This window comes from Phyllostomus hastatus, unplaced genomic scaffold (assembly GCF_019186645.2).
Source record: "Phyllostomus hastatus isolate PE091 unplaced genomic scaffold, TTU_PhHast_1.1 phas_scaffold_28, whole genome shotgun sequence".
NCBI lineage: Eukaryota > Metazoa > Chordata > Mammalia > Chiroptera > Phyllostomidae > Phyllostomus > Phyllostomus hastatus.
In genome coordinates this window covers 14164894-14180670 of record NW_025334022.1, presented here as the reverse complement: position 1 = coordinate 14180670, position 15777 = coordinate 14164894, and the positions used below count along the sequence as shown (strand labels likewise).

General features: G+C 37.8%; 1 protein-coding gene across 1 annotated transcript; it reads right to left on the bottom strand.

The window, feature by feature from the left end:
• Positions 1–3431: 3431 nt before the first annotated feature.
• Positions 3432–4494, bottom strand: LOC123805162 (microtubule-associated protein RP/EB family member 1-like). Its single transcript, XM_045817643.1, is given in 3 exon segments — positions 3432–3846; positions 3849–4062; positions 4065–4494. Coding segments are annotated over 3 exon segments (801 nt in total). The 5' UTR covers positions 4479–4494; the 3' UTR covers positions 3432–3673.
• Between the last annotated feature and the right edge of the window lie 11283 nt (positions 4495–15777).

Genomic DNA, 15777 nt, shown 5'->3' with positions numbered 1-15777 from the left:
GGGAAGCCTAGTACTTTAGTGGGAATGCAGACTGGAGCAGCCACTGCAAAAACAGTATGGAATTTCCCCAAAAAAAGCTAGAAATGGAACTGCCTTTTGACTCAGCAATTCCACTGCTGGGGCTATACCCTAATAATCATGAAATACCAATTCAAAAGAACCTATTAATTGCAATGTTCATAGCAGCACAATTTACAATAGCCAATTGCTGGAAGCAACCTAAGTGCCCATCAGTATATGAGTGTATCAAAAAACTATGGTACATTTATACAATGGAATACTACACAGCAGAAAGGAGCTCCTATCCTTTGCAACAGCCTGGATGGATATGGAGAACATTATGCTAAGTGAAATAAGCAGATGGTGAAAGACAAAATTCATATGATCTTACCTGTAAGGGGGCCCTAATCAACAAAACAAACAAGCAATTGAAATATAACCAGGGACATTGAAATTAAGAACAAACTGACAGCTCTTCTCTCCCCTAAAAGGGAGAAAACTGTACTTGGACAATGATTAAAATTAAAAAAAGAAAAAAAAGAACAAACTGACAGCAACAAGAGTGGATGTGGCAGGGGATAATGGGGGAAAAGGGGGAGGTTTTGTCAAGGAACATGTATAAAGGACACATGAAGAAAGCCACCCTGGCTGGTGTAGCTCAGTGGATTGAGTGCAGGCCCACGAATCAAAGCATCACTGGTTTGATTCCCAGTCAGGGCACATGCCTGGGTTGCAGGCCATATCCCCAGTATGGTGTGTGCTAGAGACAACCATACATTGGTGTTTCACTCCCTCTTTCTCCCTCCCTTCCCCATCACTCTAAAATAAATAAATTTTAGAAAAGGAAAGACAGAGTGGGGGTAGGATCAAGGGTGGAAGGTGACAATGGCTTGAGTGGAGGGAGTGGTGGAGGAAAAATGGAGACAACTCTACTTGAACAATAATAAAATATTAAAGAAATTTATCATAAAAAAGAACATGTAAGGAAAAAAGACAAAATTCCCTTCTTTATCCATCCTTGAAAAGCAAGTGGCAAGGAAGGGCAGGTGCCCTCTAGAATCTGAAGGAAAGCTTCAGGCTATTCAGTAAAAAGCCAATGTCCTTAGTCTTATAGCATGAAGAAATGAATTCTGCCAACAGTCTAAATGAGCTGGGAAATGGATTCCACCCAGGTTGAGTCTCCTTAGCTCAACTTATCTGGGCCAATACTTACTTTCTTTTCTTCCCTCCTTCCCCTCCATCCTTTCCTCCACTCCCTTCTTCCTTTTGCCTTCCTTATCTCTCTCCTTCCCTCCCTCCTTTCTCTCCTTCCTTCCTACCTTCCTTCCTCCCTTCCTTCCTTCCTATTAAAGTATAGTTGACATATAATATTCTAGTAGTTTCAGGTGTGTGGCATAGTGTTTCAACATGTATATTTCTTACAATGTGATCACCACAATAAGTCTAGTAACTATCTGTCACCATACAAAATTATTATGATAATACTATTTTCCCTATGCTGTGCATTATAACCCCAAGACATTTTTCTTAAATAACTGGAAGTTTGTACTTGCTATTCCCTTTCATCCTTTCATCCATCCCCCTACACCCCTCCCATCTGGCAACCATTATTTTTTTCTGTGGATTTATAACTCTGTTTATGTTTTCTTTTGTTTATTTTGTGTTCTTAGATTTCACATATAAGTAAAATCATATAGTATTTTTAAAAAGAATTCTCATGAAAACAAGTCTCAGATTTTTCAATAACCATAGGATTTTCCTCCCAAAATAACCAAATTTACTTATCAATCCTTCAATACACCTGCTTTAGGTATACACCCAATTTCAGAATCCTTTCTTGTAGGCATGATCCCTGAGAAACTCTTCATTGAATCATATCTCAAACTAAAGTTTTAAGTCTCCTTCACAGTAGGCTTTTTTATACATAGATTGGTTCCCTTTTGAATAATTTGCAAAGAACCAAATTGTTAGGATAACTTGCTTCATATTGTATAAAAACTTGAATTTCTTTTTTTTTCTCTTGAAATACAGAATTTTATTTAGAAACTGTTTAAAGTAGAAAAAAACCCTGTCAAGAAAGACCAGGTGGAAAATGGGTTCCCAATAAAATGGAATTTTAGGGCAACAAAAGTCTAAAAGGCCACAAAGAGAAATAGCACCACTGTTATTTGAACAATGGCTAGTTACTTGCATTTTTGGCATTGTTAATCACTGAATCTGGGTTTTCCTCTGAATTCCACACAGAGCATGCACTACGCAACAATTTTTCATAAAACACCTGTTTTCTACACACACATTTCGGGACAAACTACCACCAGAAACAGATCAGTACAAGTACATCGGGGGCCGAGAAATCTCAGTAGTGGGCGACACACGATTTGCAGAATTCTGCCACACAAAGGAACCGAACGGGCTGTCGGCAAAGCAAGTGAGGGAGTGTTAAGGAATGAAATATTTTAAATATTAATAATTAATTCAGACATGGCACTGTATTTTCTGCAAAAAAGGTAACATTTAATAACACGCTAATGAATTTTATCTCTAAAGAGATTAGTGCACTGGCAAAGTATTCTGTTAACAGTGGAGGGCTGTGGACAGCAGGGACCAAAACACCCGGCCTTGCAGATCCCAAGGCAGCGATGGCCTTCACTGATCACTCCCTTTGTCAGAGGTCCAAAAAGAACTTGCAGCATGATTGCCTGCCGGCTGAACTTCCACTCTAAGCAGCAAACTCTAAGGAGCCAAAAAGGAGTCCCCAGTGGGCAAGGGAAGCAGAGAAATATGTTAAATATAAACTTAAAAGACAGTAAAATGGGACACAACCCCCATTCAAATCCCAGAGATGTGGGCAAGTCCCCAAAAGTAGTTGTTAAGATTTAAAAACTGAACACACCTCATTTCCAAAAAAACACAATACATAGAAATTTCGGGGGTAACCGGAAAAATAGTCAGGGGAAATGCTCAATAAAAATCAAGCTCTTCAACTCAAACACTGCAGGGTCAAAACACACCCTCTACTCATTCAACCAACAATGCCTCTTGCTTCTTAGCAGAGATGCAGTTGGTCAAGGACACCAAATGGCTTTACAGAGCAACTTTTTAAACTTTCCCTCTGGGCCAAGGTTAGGCCTCTGCAGACTCAGGCAGCCCTGCAAGGCCTGTGAACAGCAGGCTCCAAAGTTCCGAGGTCTGGTCCTTCCTTCCCAGACACAAGGGCACCACACACACTCTCCTGTTAGGTTACATCTCATATTTTGAAATATGGAAGCATATTTTAAATACTCTTAAGGCATTTATTTATTAAAACGTTCTCTGCCGAGATTTCACATTAGCTAAAATTCAAATCAGTCTTTACCTCCGCGAATCACATAAAAACATTTTCTCCAGCAATCAGTGTTACCAGCATCCATATGGTGAGCCCATGGTCAGCCTCTCTGTTTCCTAGGTGAATCCACTAGATGTTAATACTGCTCTGCTACAAGGTAAAAGCTCCTAACTCAAACTTATTGGAAAAGGAGTGAAACTTCTGCAAAGTGCACTTTAAGAAGAGGTACTTTTTGCTTTTTGAAAAAGAAACCAGTGAGTCCTCTAAGAATAATAAAAGGGAGTACTTTACAGTTAAGCACATGATTTGGAGTGAAGAATTCAGATGCTGCTCTGCGGGTCCAGGCTGTTAATACTCTTCTTGCTCCTCCTGTGGTCCCCCTTCATCCGGTATCACAAAGCCTTCATCTGTGGCATAGAGAATGTCCACAATCCTCTGCAACACAGGGTTGTTTTCCCCCTCATTCTCCTGGCAAATCAATTTGATGTTCCTTAGCTTTCCAAAGTAGAAATCTCTTTCCCCAAGTCTTCCACGGTGAGTTTCAATACATTGACCTGCTGCATGAGTTCATCTGCTTCATCATCTCCGTTGCCCACACCAGGGTTCTTTCGCACCACACCTGGGGCAGCCTTAGGGGTTGCAGTACTTCTGTATGTTGCAATGGGCCTCTGTGGAGCTGCACTGCTAGAGCTGAGAGGTTTCTTCGGTTTGTTCAGAGCTGGAGCAACAAGGGAGGGGGGGCCACTGTGGTTTCTTGACCTTGTCTGGCAGCTACAGGGTCATAGTCTTTTCCATCATAGTTTGCATCAAAAAACTTCTTGAACCACTGAACAAATTCAAAATTGTCCTGAAATTTTCCTTTTACTAATTTGTCCACAGGAATTATTTTGTCAACACCCATTCTCTTAAAACCTGCTTGCAGTATTTTGAAGTTCTGGATGTATTCGTGTTCTAGCTTAGCTTGGAATTTCACTTTCTTCGAGGCAATGGAGCCAGGGAACAGCATGTCCATAAACTGACAATATGCAGCCCCTGAGCACAACTGTTCAATCTTTGTCAGATTCAAGTGCAGTGACTCATTGATCCAGGCCAGCATGTCATGTCGACTGAGGTTATCGCTGGTGACTGACGTTGAATATACATTCACTGCCATCTTCGGCTCTTGGCGGAACCCCATCCACTGCCCGTGCTGCCTCCGGTTCAGTCTTCCTCTCGTTCAAACCGTCCGACCCCGCCCGTCCGCACAATGACCTCAAAACTTGAATTTCTAACCTCCCATGCTGAAAGATTTAGTGTGCACACACCGTACAGTTATACCTATCATTTATTTTCAATTACACTTGGCTTATTTTTGCCATAAAGCAATTGCACTATTTTTATTTCAACAAGGTAAGCAGAAGGCAGTGCTTACAAAAAATGAGCTTCATCCCCAGCTTCAAAGAACTTAGCAAGATTGAGTCAAATGATCAGTTTACATAACTATGTTTTCAAAATATCCAAGATGTTAACGGAAACATAAGGAGAAAGGTAAAGTACTTGTAAAGGTGAAGAATTTTAATTTTATTACAGCTGCAACCATAGACATTTAGGCTTTAGGAAAATGAAAGTCATTCTATAATGCCACCTTTGAAAGCTATAGCGGTGTATTAAGTAGCAATCTGTCTTCTATAGCAGATACTTAGAAATAAACAGGGGGTGTCAAGTAACAACTTAGTACCCTAAACTCATTAGGAAGATCAAATTGACTTAACAGGCAATCCCTAGCCCCTCACTCTCTGCTTCAGCCTAGGGAACATCTTCCAGTTGTTCCAATATACTGTGCTCTTTTGTTCCTCTAAGCCTTCATATGAGCTATTTTCTCTGTCTATAATACTCTTACTCTGCTACTTCACTTGTTTTACTCATCTTTCTGATCTCATCTAAAATGTCATTCTCTCAAAAAGCTTTCTCTGAATGTCCCTTCTCCACAAGTCTATATTAGTTGATACTGCTATACAGGATCAGAACACCATGCATATCCCTGTCAGTGAACATTCCTCATTACATTGTATTATAATTGTTTTTTGCTGGCCTAATTATATGTATTAAAATGTAATCTTAATAAAAACAGATACAATGCTTTTCTTTTTCACCGTATACCTCAACACCTAACAAAGTACTTAGTAAATAAGTATTTGTTGAATTGAATCAAATTAAATATAACTGTATTTGAAAATCCATAAATATGAAAGCTACCAAAATAATAAACTTACAATTTGGGTATTTAACATTATCTGGAAATTATGGGTAGCTCTTATGAGCTAAATTTTAGAGTCAGCCAACAGAACACTAAGCTTCCTAAGGGCAGTTATTATAACTATCATGTTTACAACTGTAGCCTCAGCACTTTGAGTGATGTTGAGGATATAATGGGAGCTCAGGAAATATTTGATGAATGAATAGACAAACAAACAGCTCTCCTTTTAGACTTTCTCCAAATCAGGAAATTTCATGTCCTTGGAGAGTAAGAGAATCCCCACCAGGATCCTAACAAAAATATGTGCTTCCTCCATGAAGCTTTTTCTATTCTCCACTACCCTCTAAACAGATAACTTTTTAGCAACCTGAATGAATACAGAAAACAAACTTATAAAATGTGAGCATTACACACATTCCTTAGAAAACATAGTCAATAAGTTGGATAACCAAATCAGGATTCAAAATGATCTCAGTAAACCAGAATAAAGTGCCTAAACCAAAAAGATTCAATAATATGCACTAGGTCTAGCCTTCAAAATATCAATTCACAAGAACAGGATAGGGAAATACTGGACTTGAAAACAGTTTGTGTGAAATAGACCTGGGGATTTTAGTTGGCCCCAAGATCAATATAAGCCAGCAGTGAGATGTGACTGTTAAAGATGCAAGTGTGATCCAAAGCTACACTAGCAGAATTATTTTGTCAGTTCACACAAAGCAATGGTCCCACGGTACACTGTTCTACTCTAACCACATCTGTGGTATTGTTTATAACATTGTGTAAGAGACACATTTACAAACTAGATAGAAGTTCAGAATAGATATGCTAGAATGGTGAAAGAGAACAGAAAACAGTGTGATAGAAAGCTGAAAGATATGGGAATATTTGAACTGAACAAAAAAAAATGAGGTCAGAGAATGTAGCTGCATCCCTTGGCAGGAGGAAAGAAACAGGAGATAAGGAGTGGTGAAGGGCATGTGTAACATTAAAAAGTTCCACCAGTGAGTCTAATACACACATATTATCCACCATACTCACCCCACATACATGGTTGAGAGTCACTATTCATGAGAAAATAAATTAAACCAACCAACTAAATGTGACAGGAAGGAAATTCTAGAAAATAATATGTTATTACAGTTGAGGCAATCTAACAATGGAATAGACTGCCTTATGAGGCAGTGAGCCTCTGCATCTCAGAAAGTATTTAAACAGAAACTGGACATCCACTGTCAATGATGTTAAGGAGCAAATTATTTACAGAGTCAATTGTTGAAGGAGATGGCCTGAATAACAAAGATGCTATTATTCTGTCCTTCCACTCCTCTGAATTCCCAAGCCATCTAAGCTTTTCCTGATTCTCTGGCAATTACCACTTATTTCTTCAGATAGTATTTATATATGATCTGTGTGAGGGTGGATTCTATACACAGAAATTTACACAGAATAGGCTGTCAAGTGCTTGTGAATAAATGAATCCTTGAATTGTAAAAAAAAAAAATTAAGAAATTTCAGAAAACCAAGTGTCAGCAACATTTACTTGAAAAAAAACACTGGACTTGTATCCAGAATACCTGGGTTTTAGACCTATTTCAGCCACATATTAACCTTTGACCTTGGGCAAGATATTTGAAGTTAATTAACCTTTGTTTTTTAATCTGTAAGGTAAGAATAAAAATAATTGTTTTAGCTTTCACATTAAATAATAAATCAACAAGGTAGTGTATCATAAACTCTAAGGTGTAAAATTATTTCATAAACTATAAAACACCAAGTATCATTCAACTCATTGACTTATGAATAAATCGTTGACTACCTCTTTGGTAGATATCTATTACTATTAATATTGATGACACTCCTCACACCATTCACCCATTCTTACTTCAAAAGCATGTAACCATTCCTATGGCTTAAGTCATTTGGTGCTTCCTGTGAGACCCAATTCCTCTCACTGCTTGTAAATGCGAATACAAGAAACTTATAACAGTGTGCTGAGATAATGGAAACTATTTGGTAATGGAAGATGAGTTGTTCCCCTACATCTTTTGTCACCTGTCTTTTAAGAATTCTCTCCTGTACCTTCATAACCCCTAGACAGATTTCTAATTTTTTCCTCTATTCTTATGTTTATAAGGAGAACCATTACAGCATTCCACAGTCTTTCCCTCCTCAGACAGCCCCCTTGGGCTTCCTCCCCTTCCTCATTTACTTTGGTAACTTACCTTCTCTGTCTCACTTCTGAAGAGACTTTTCTTGGAAAGGCTGTCAAAAAAAATTATTCCAGACTGAAGTGCTAAGAAACAATACTGTGTATTTTTCCTTCCCTTCTCTGGGAACTGTCCATTTTTAGGGAAAAATACCATTTTATAACAAAAGAATGGATCCCTAGGGTACAGGATTACCATTATTTGAGGGCTCATAACCTTTCCAGAATCCCTCACATACAATCACATAGGCAACAGACTCTTCTAAAAAGGAAATGTCTCCCCCAGTACATATCTGCTCTCTGAGCACAATCACATTCTAGTCTGTATCTAGGTGTACATGGATGGCCATGTAATTGTGTCTTGGATTGGAAAGTTAGATACATGACAGCATTCAGATACAAGCAATCTGTAGGTTGTGGTGTGAATACCAATAATAAAGTGAATGCATGTGCCCCTTCAACTCTCCATCTTCTTGATTTTCCAAGGTAAAGGTAGCACACAGAGTCACTTGTTATATAATTTGTGTATGTGAGGGGAGTGATTGGAAGGGGGGAAATGGGAACAACTATACTTGAACAACAATAAAAAAGTTAAAAAAACAATTGGATTTACTGACTGGCTCTAAAGCAGAACAAATATTGAAAATGATGTGAAAAGGCAGCCTTGCCAACATTCGTAGATTTTAAAAAATGGTGTTAAATTCCCTGGCGAGGTTTCATATTTAGACACTAATAAAATTTAAACAATTTTCACAACTTTTGACTTAAGAAATCATTCTTTGTGTTTAACTTCTCCCTCTGCTTACTCTTATAAAGCCAACCAGATAATGGAAGAATAAATTAAATCAATGCAGCCAGTTGTGTATCTCAAATCACATTAATCTCTTTACACAGATAGGCACAGTCCTAAACTTACATAAGTTGCTCTAGACAATTTTTAACATATAGTTTGCAATAGCATCTGCTGTAAGGAAAAAAATCATGTTTTTAAAAAATTTCCATAATACATGGATTCTCCCATCATAAAAAATCCCCCTCACTTCATGTTCTATGCCAGAATGGCAGAGAATCATGGACCAGACTCATAAGATTCATATTCTAGCCTTACCTCTGTCACTAATTAGTTGTAGATCCCTAAGCAAATCACTTTCCCCCTCTGACCCCCTCTTTGTTCAACTGTAGAATGAATGTAGTTGTACTAAGTCAATTGTTCTTAGATAGCAGTCTGTAGACAGGTATCAGTCAGTGACAAAATATTCATCAGTCATTACTAAACAAAAATTATATAAAAATAATGTAGTAGGTTTTTCATTAAGCTAAATTCATTTAATTTTTTAAATGCTGACTTCTGTACTTATTGGTATTGGACCAGAGAAAGACCACTATTTTATGATATGGTGATAATAGAAATGGTAACTTTTTAAAAATCATGTCTGTACTTGGAAATATTCAAATTTAACAACCTTATATCAGTTCTCACTTACATTTTTAAAATATTATTGGTATACTACAATCAAAAATCAATTAGATGATATATAAAATTACTTCATGCTCAAAATTCCTCAAATTGTACATCTTATAACTTTTTCTTCCTTAGGCTTTACCACCTCTTTAAAGCCACATACAAAACTTTTGTAGTAAGAACCACTGTACTGAGTATACATTTTAAAAGCATCTCCAACAGAAGTTGAAGTAGTCTTTCAAAACTTGGTGGGTCTCTTTTACCCCTCAATCTAAATCCCAATGAACTCCAATATACAATATCCAAATATTGGCCCTCTCCAACATTGGAACATTCAACAATAGCTGATGTATCACAGAGAGAGAGGGAGAGAGAAGGAAGACAAATGAGAACTCTAAATTCCCTCTGCCCAAAGGATTTGGGGATCTTAGGAGTGCCTGACTAAATATGACTTCCCTCAATATGAAGCTTTGCCTTTCTCAGTACCACACTAGAATTCACCCAACTTTCCTTCACTGCAGTATCCACAGAGCCCTTTTAATCCACATTGATACTACTACTTCACAAAGGTGCAGAGGCTCATTCAATTCAAAAGCATTTTCTTTACAAAAAAAGTTTTATTTATTTATTTTTAGAGATGGGAAGGGAGGGAGAAAGACAGGGAGAGAAACATCAATGTGTGGTTGCCTCTAGCATATCTGCTACTGGGGACCTGGCCCACAACCCAGACATGTGTCCTAGACTGAAAATCAAACTATCAATTCTTTGGTTCAGAGGCCAGCACCCAATCCATTGAGCCACACCAGCCAGGGCTCAAAAACATTTTCTATTCTTTATCTTGTGGTAGCTATCCTTTATAAGCTAGGCTTACCACCTGAGGAAGGCAGGCTATTGGCATGAAATATACATTGCATAAAATAAATAAAATAAAATAAATAAAATAAACATCACTAAAACAAAAAGAATCCATATTATCCTCATTTAAGGTAGCTTTTCTGTAAAACAAAAGTAGCTTTTACAAAAATTTAAAATACCTTCCAGTTTACTCTTACAGATTGAAAGGGAATATAAGCTTTTGCTGTCCTTTTGTTTGTTTGGAGTTTGTATGTGTGTGGGTGTGAGAGAGAGTGGGGTGAGAGAGAGAGAGGAATAGCATATTTTAAAATTACAGCTCCAAGTAAAAATTTTCCTGGATGTATAGCTATCAAATCAAGCATGGTTTTTGCTATTTTTGAGAACACTTCTCATAAAGAGAATTTCTAGAAAGTTATAGGACATTACCATCATGGGTGAGCCAAGCAGTTTTCAAAATTTAAAAAAAAAAGAACATCAGAATGAGGAAGTACTGGGAGTGAAATAGGCAGGAAAAGGGCTCCTTGATGTCAGGTTTCAAAGATACTTGAAATAATCAGTAATCTCTTTCTCAAGGCAGTGCCTTAAAAACCAAAGTTGCATTTCAGGATGGAAGCAATATTGGAAAAGAAAGAGCTTTTATGAATTACCCTATTCCAAAGCAGTGAAGAATATCTAAAAAGCTAATGAATAGTGAAATGCCTTGCCAGTGACTCCGCAACATGGCAATTTGTCATCTTTTTTTCCCCTTCTGCCATAAAATGAAGAAAAAGATAACCAGAGTGAATGAGATATTTTGTCATAAAGTAGATCCATAAAACAGCAGCCATCACAGTACTTGACATTCAAAATGTGGCTGCTTGTTCATGGTCAGAAGATAACCATATACTTTATCATTCAGGCAGGGATATTTTTAAGGGTAAAAGGGTTAGCTATTAATAACTACAGTAGGATGGCAGGTGTGAATCACAGCTATTCCTAGAAAAACAAGCAAGTATTACCAATAATCATTTCAGTCATGGACTACATTCATGAAGAATAGAATTCAGGTGTTGAATTGAGTTTCAAACATTGCTGAGTAAATAGAGGCCGTGACAATCTGACTTCAGTCAAGTTGGGGACTGCTGCTTGACTCAGACGTCAGGTGATTATTTAAAGATAGACACATGTTCTCCAAAAGAAGACAAGCCTGCTAACTCAAACCGGACCTAAATGGAGGAGAAATTACGCAGAACAAACAACTGAACAATAGTGAGAGAGAAGCCTCAAAACCTCATACACATGGAAGAATCAGCTTCAACACAATCTGCCCATGCCTGAACAACAGAATAAAGAAGTGGTGGACAGAGTGACCCTCAGTTAACCAGCTGGAGGGAAGGACCCATGAAAGAAAGAACCAACAACAATCAAAACTCAAAAACAAACAGAGCCAACATAAACAACAGCCCAAGACCAGCAAGCTCAAGAAATCAAGGAGACTGCACCACTGAATCTCACAGGTGTTCTAAAATAGAAGTTAACGCCATAAACCCAGGGAGTCAGAACAAATCAATTTAAGAAGCAGCGGCTAGTGAGAAGAGTCTCACAAACAATGGAAAGACAAAAAAAAATCCAAAATGAAAGGAAAGGAAGAAGCCTCAGAAAGAATGCTAAATGAAATAGAGGCAACTGAACTCTCAGATATTGATTTCAAAGCAATGGTTATCAGGAAGCTCAATGAGCCCACAGAGAATTACCAAAAACTATGGGGAAACTACAAATGAACTCATTGCAAACTATATCAACACACACACAAAAATACAAACTATCAACAAGGGCCAAGAAGAAATGAAGAACACAATTTCTGAACTGAATAACAAAGTAGAAGGAATCAAAGGCAGGATCGATGAAGCAGAGGACCAGATCAGCAAGCTGGAGGACAAGGTAGAAAACAAAACCACCCAAAATGAGCAAGAAAAGGAAAAGGGACTCAGAAAGATTGAAGAGGGCTTATGGGAAATGAAGGAAAACATGAAATATAATAATATCCATATAATAGGCATACCAGAAGGAGAAGAAAAGCAAGAGATAGAAAACATATTTGAAAAAGTAATGATGGAAAACTTCCCAAATTTGATGAAAGAAAAAGTCACACAAATCCAGGAAACACAGAGAATCCCAATCAAGAGGAACCCAAAGAGGCCCACTTCAAAACAAATCATAATTAAAATGGCAAAATTCCAAGACAGAGTAAGAATCTTAAAGGCAGAAAGGAAAAAACAGGATGTAACATACAAGGGAGCCCTGAGAAGATTAGCAGATGACTTCTCAGTGGAAACACTCCAAGCCAGAAAGCAATGGCAAGAAATATCCCAAGTATTGAGAACCAGAGGCATGCAACCAAGACTACTTTATCCAGCAAGGCTCTCAACTAAAGTGGAAGACCAAATAAGGAGATTCCAGGACAAAAGAAGCCTCAAAAATATACCTCCACCAAACCAGCTCTGTAAAAGATGCTGAAGAGTTTGCTTTAAGAACAAAAAGAAAAACATTGAAAAAGAGAGGAACACAGGTACAAAAAAATGGCAATTAATAAGTACCTATCAGTAATAACCTTAAATGTAAATGGAGTTAATGCCCCAATCAAGAGACTCAGAATAGTGGAATATATATAAAAAACATGACCCACACATATGCTGCCTACTAGAGACCAACCTCTTAACAAAAGAACTACATAAACTGAAAGTAAAGGGCTGGAAAAAAATTCCAAGCAAATGAACAGGAAAAAAAAAGCTGGGGTAGCAATACTCATATCGGACAAAATAAATTTCAAAGGAAGAGCAATAAAGACAGACCCAGAAGGTCACACCATAATACTCAAGGGAAGAATCAATCAAGAAAGCATAAAGATTGTAAATATATATGCACCCAACAAAGGATCACCCTAATACATAAAGAAAATCTTAGAGGACTTCAAAAAAGATATTGACAGCTACACAATCATAGTAGGAGATTTTAATATGTCACTGTAAAAAAAAAGGAGGACACATCTTCCAAACAAAATATCAACAAAGATATTGTGGCATTGAACAATGCCCTAGATGAAATGGACTTAACTAATATATATAAAACATTTCATCCCAAAGAAGGAAAATACACAATCTTTTCAAGTGCACATGGAACATTTTCAAAGATAGACCACATGATAGGACACAGAACGAACCTCAACAAATTCAAGAAAATTGGAATCATAACAAGCATTTTCTCCAACCAAAGGGACTGAAACTAGAATCCAACATCAAGGAAAAAAGCCCAAAACACAGAAACTCATGGAGATTGAATAGCATGCTATTGAACAATGAATCAGTCAAGAATGTGACTAGAGAAGAAATCAAAAAGTTTCTGGAAACAAATGAAAATGAACTCACAACACTCAAAAACATATAGGGCACAGTGAAGGCAGTCCAGAGAGGGAAGTTCATAGTCATACAGGCCTACCTGAAAAAGATAGAAACATTTCAAATAAGAAAAAAGAACGCTATGCCTACAAGAACTCAAAGTACAACAACAAAGAAAATCCAGAACAAGTAGAAGGAAGGAAATGACCAAGATCAGAGCAGAATTAAATGACATAGAGACTAAAAGCACAATTCAAAGAATCAATGAATCCAGGAGATGTTTCTTTGAAATGACAAACAAAATCTACAAGACTTTAAGCAGCCTCATCAAGAAAAAAAAATACAGAGAACTCAAATAAACACAGTCAGAAATGAAAGAGGAGAGAGTACAACTGACACCACAGAAATACAAAAGATTGTAAGAAATTACTACAAATAACTGTATACCAAGAAATTTGAAACCTAGGTGAAATGGACAAATTTCTAGAAAAAGGTAATCTTCCAAAACTCAGTGAAAAAGTAGCAGAAAGCCTGAACAGACCAAAAACAGCTGATGAATTTGAAACAATAATCAAAAAGCTTCTGACACTCAAAAGCCCTGAACCAGATGGTTTCACAGGAGATTTTTACAAAGCATTGAAGGGAGAGCTAACCCACATCCTCCAGATTATTCCAAAAAAAAAAAATCAAGAACATGGAGGACTCCCAAACTCTTTTTATGAAGCCATCATCATCCTAATCCTAAAACCCGATAAAGATATAGAAAAGGAAGAAAATTTCAGGCCAATATCACTGATCAACATAGATGTAAAAATCCTCAAAAAAGTTGGCAGACCATATTCAGTAATATGTTAAAAAGATCATACATCATGATCAAGTGGGATTCAAATCAGGGGTGCAAAGATGGCACAATATTGCTAATGAATAAACATAATACACAACATAAACAAAACAAAAGACAAAAATCACATGATCATATATATCAATAGATGCAGAAAAGGCATTTGATAAGGTACACCACCCATTTATGATAAAACACTTAGCAAAGTGGGAATAGTGGGAACATTCCTCAACATAATAAAGGCCATATATGAGAGGCCTACAACCAATATCATATTCAATGATATGGTATCATTGAACTTAGAGCTTTCTGGACTTCTGGCCAAGATAGAGGCATAGGGCATAGGTAGACACACTGTGCCTCCTTGCACAACCAAAATAAGTACAGCAACCATTTAGAAACAAGATAAGAACCAGAACTGACAGAAAATTGAAGTGTATGGACAACCAAGTCAGACAACCAAGGAGTTAAAATAGATACATTCATCCAAACCAGCAGTAAGGGTGAAGTCGGACAGCCTGGGCAGAGAGGTGTCGAGGCACAAAAAGTAGTGGCACCAGACCTATAAGGCATCCCAGGTATGCAAGACAACATCAGGTGGACCCCGAGTGCAAAGGTAGCGGCTGGTAGACACCAGACCCAGGGTGGCAATGCACAGACACAGTGAGGGTATGACTATGAAGCAAGGTACTGCACACAAGGCGGCTGGCTGACCCCACAGTCCCAGGGTCTCAGAGCCAGGAAATAGAGCCTCAGACCACTGATTGAAAATACCTATGGGGGTTGAGGTACAGGGACAGAATCCCAGCCTCACAGGAGAGTTCCTTGGAGAGACCCATAGGGTCTTAGAACATGCACAAGCCCACCCACATGAGAATTAGCACCAGACAGGCCCACTTTGCTTGAGGGGTATGGCAGAAGGGACAGAAGTCCAGCAGAGAGTGGAGCAACTGTCATTGTTCCATCTCGGACCCCACACCCACATACAGCATCACAATACAGCGATGTGGGTGGCCCCACCAAATGGAAAAACAGATCAAAGCTCCACAGCAAATAGAGCTAAGCAACCAAAAGTTAGCCAACCAATCAGATGCACAATTCAAAGTACTGGTGATCAGGATGCTCACAAAATTGGTTGAATTTGTTACAAATTAGATGAAAAACTTAATGCTATACTAAGTGAAATAAAGGACAATATACAAGGAACCAATAGTGATGGGAAGAAAACCGGGACTCAAATCAATAGAGTGGACCAGAAGGAAGAAAGAAACAACCAAACAGAAAAGAATAAAGAAACAAGAATTCCAAAAAAAAAAAAAAATGAGGAGAGGCTTATGAACCTCCAGGACATCTTGAAATATTCCAATATCCAAATTATAGGGGTACCAGAAGGGGAAGAGGAAGAGCAAAAAGTGGAAAAGTTATTTGAACAAATAATAAAGGAGAACTTCCCTAATCTGGCAAAGGAAATAGAC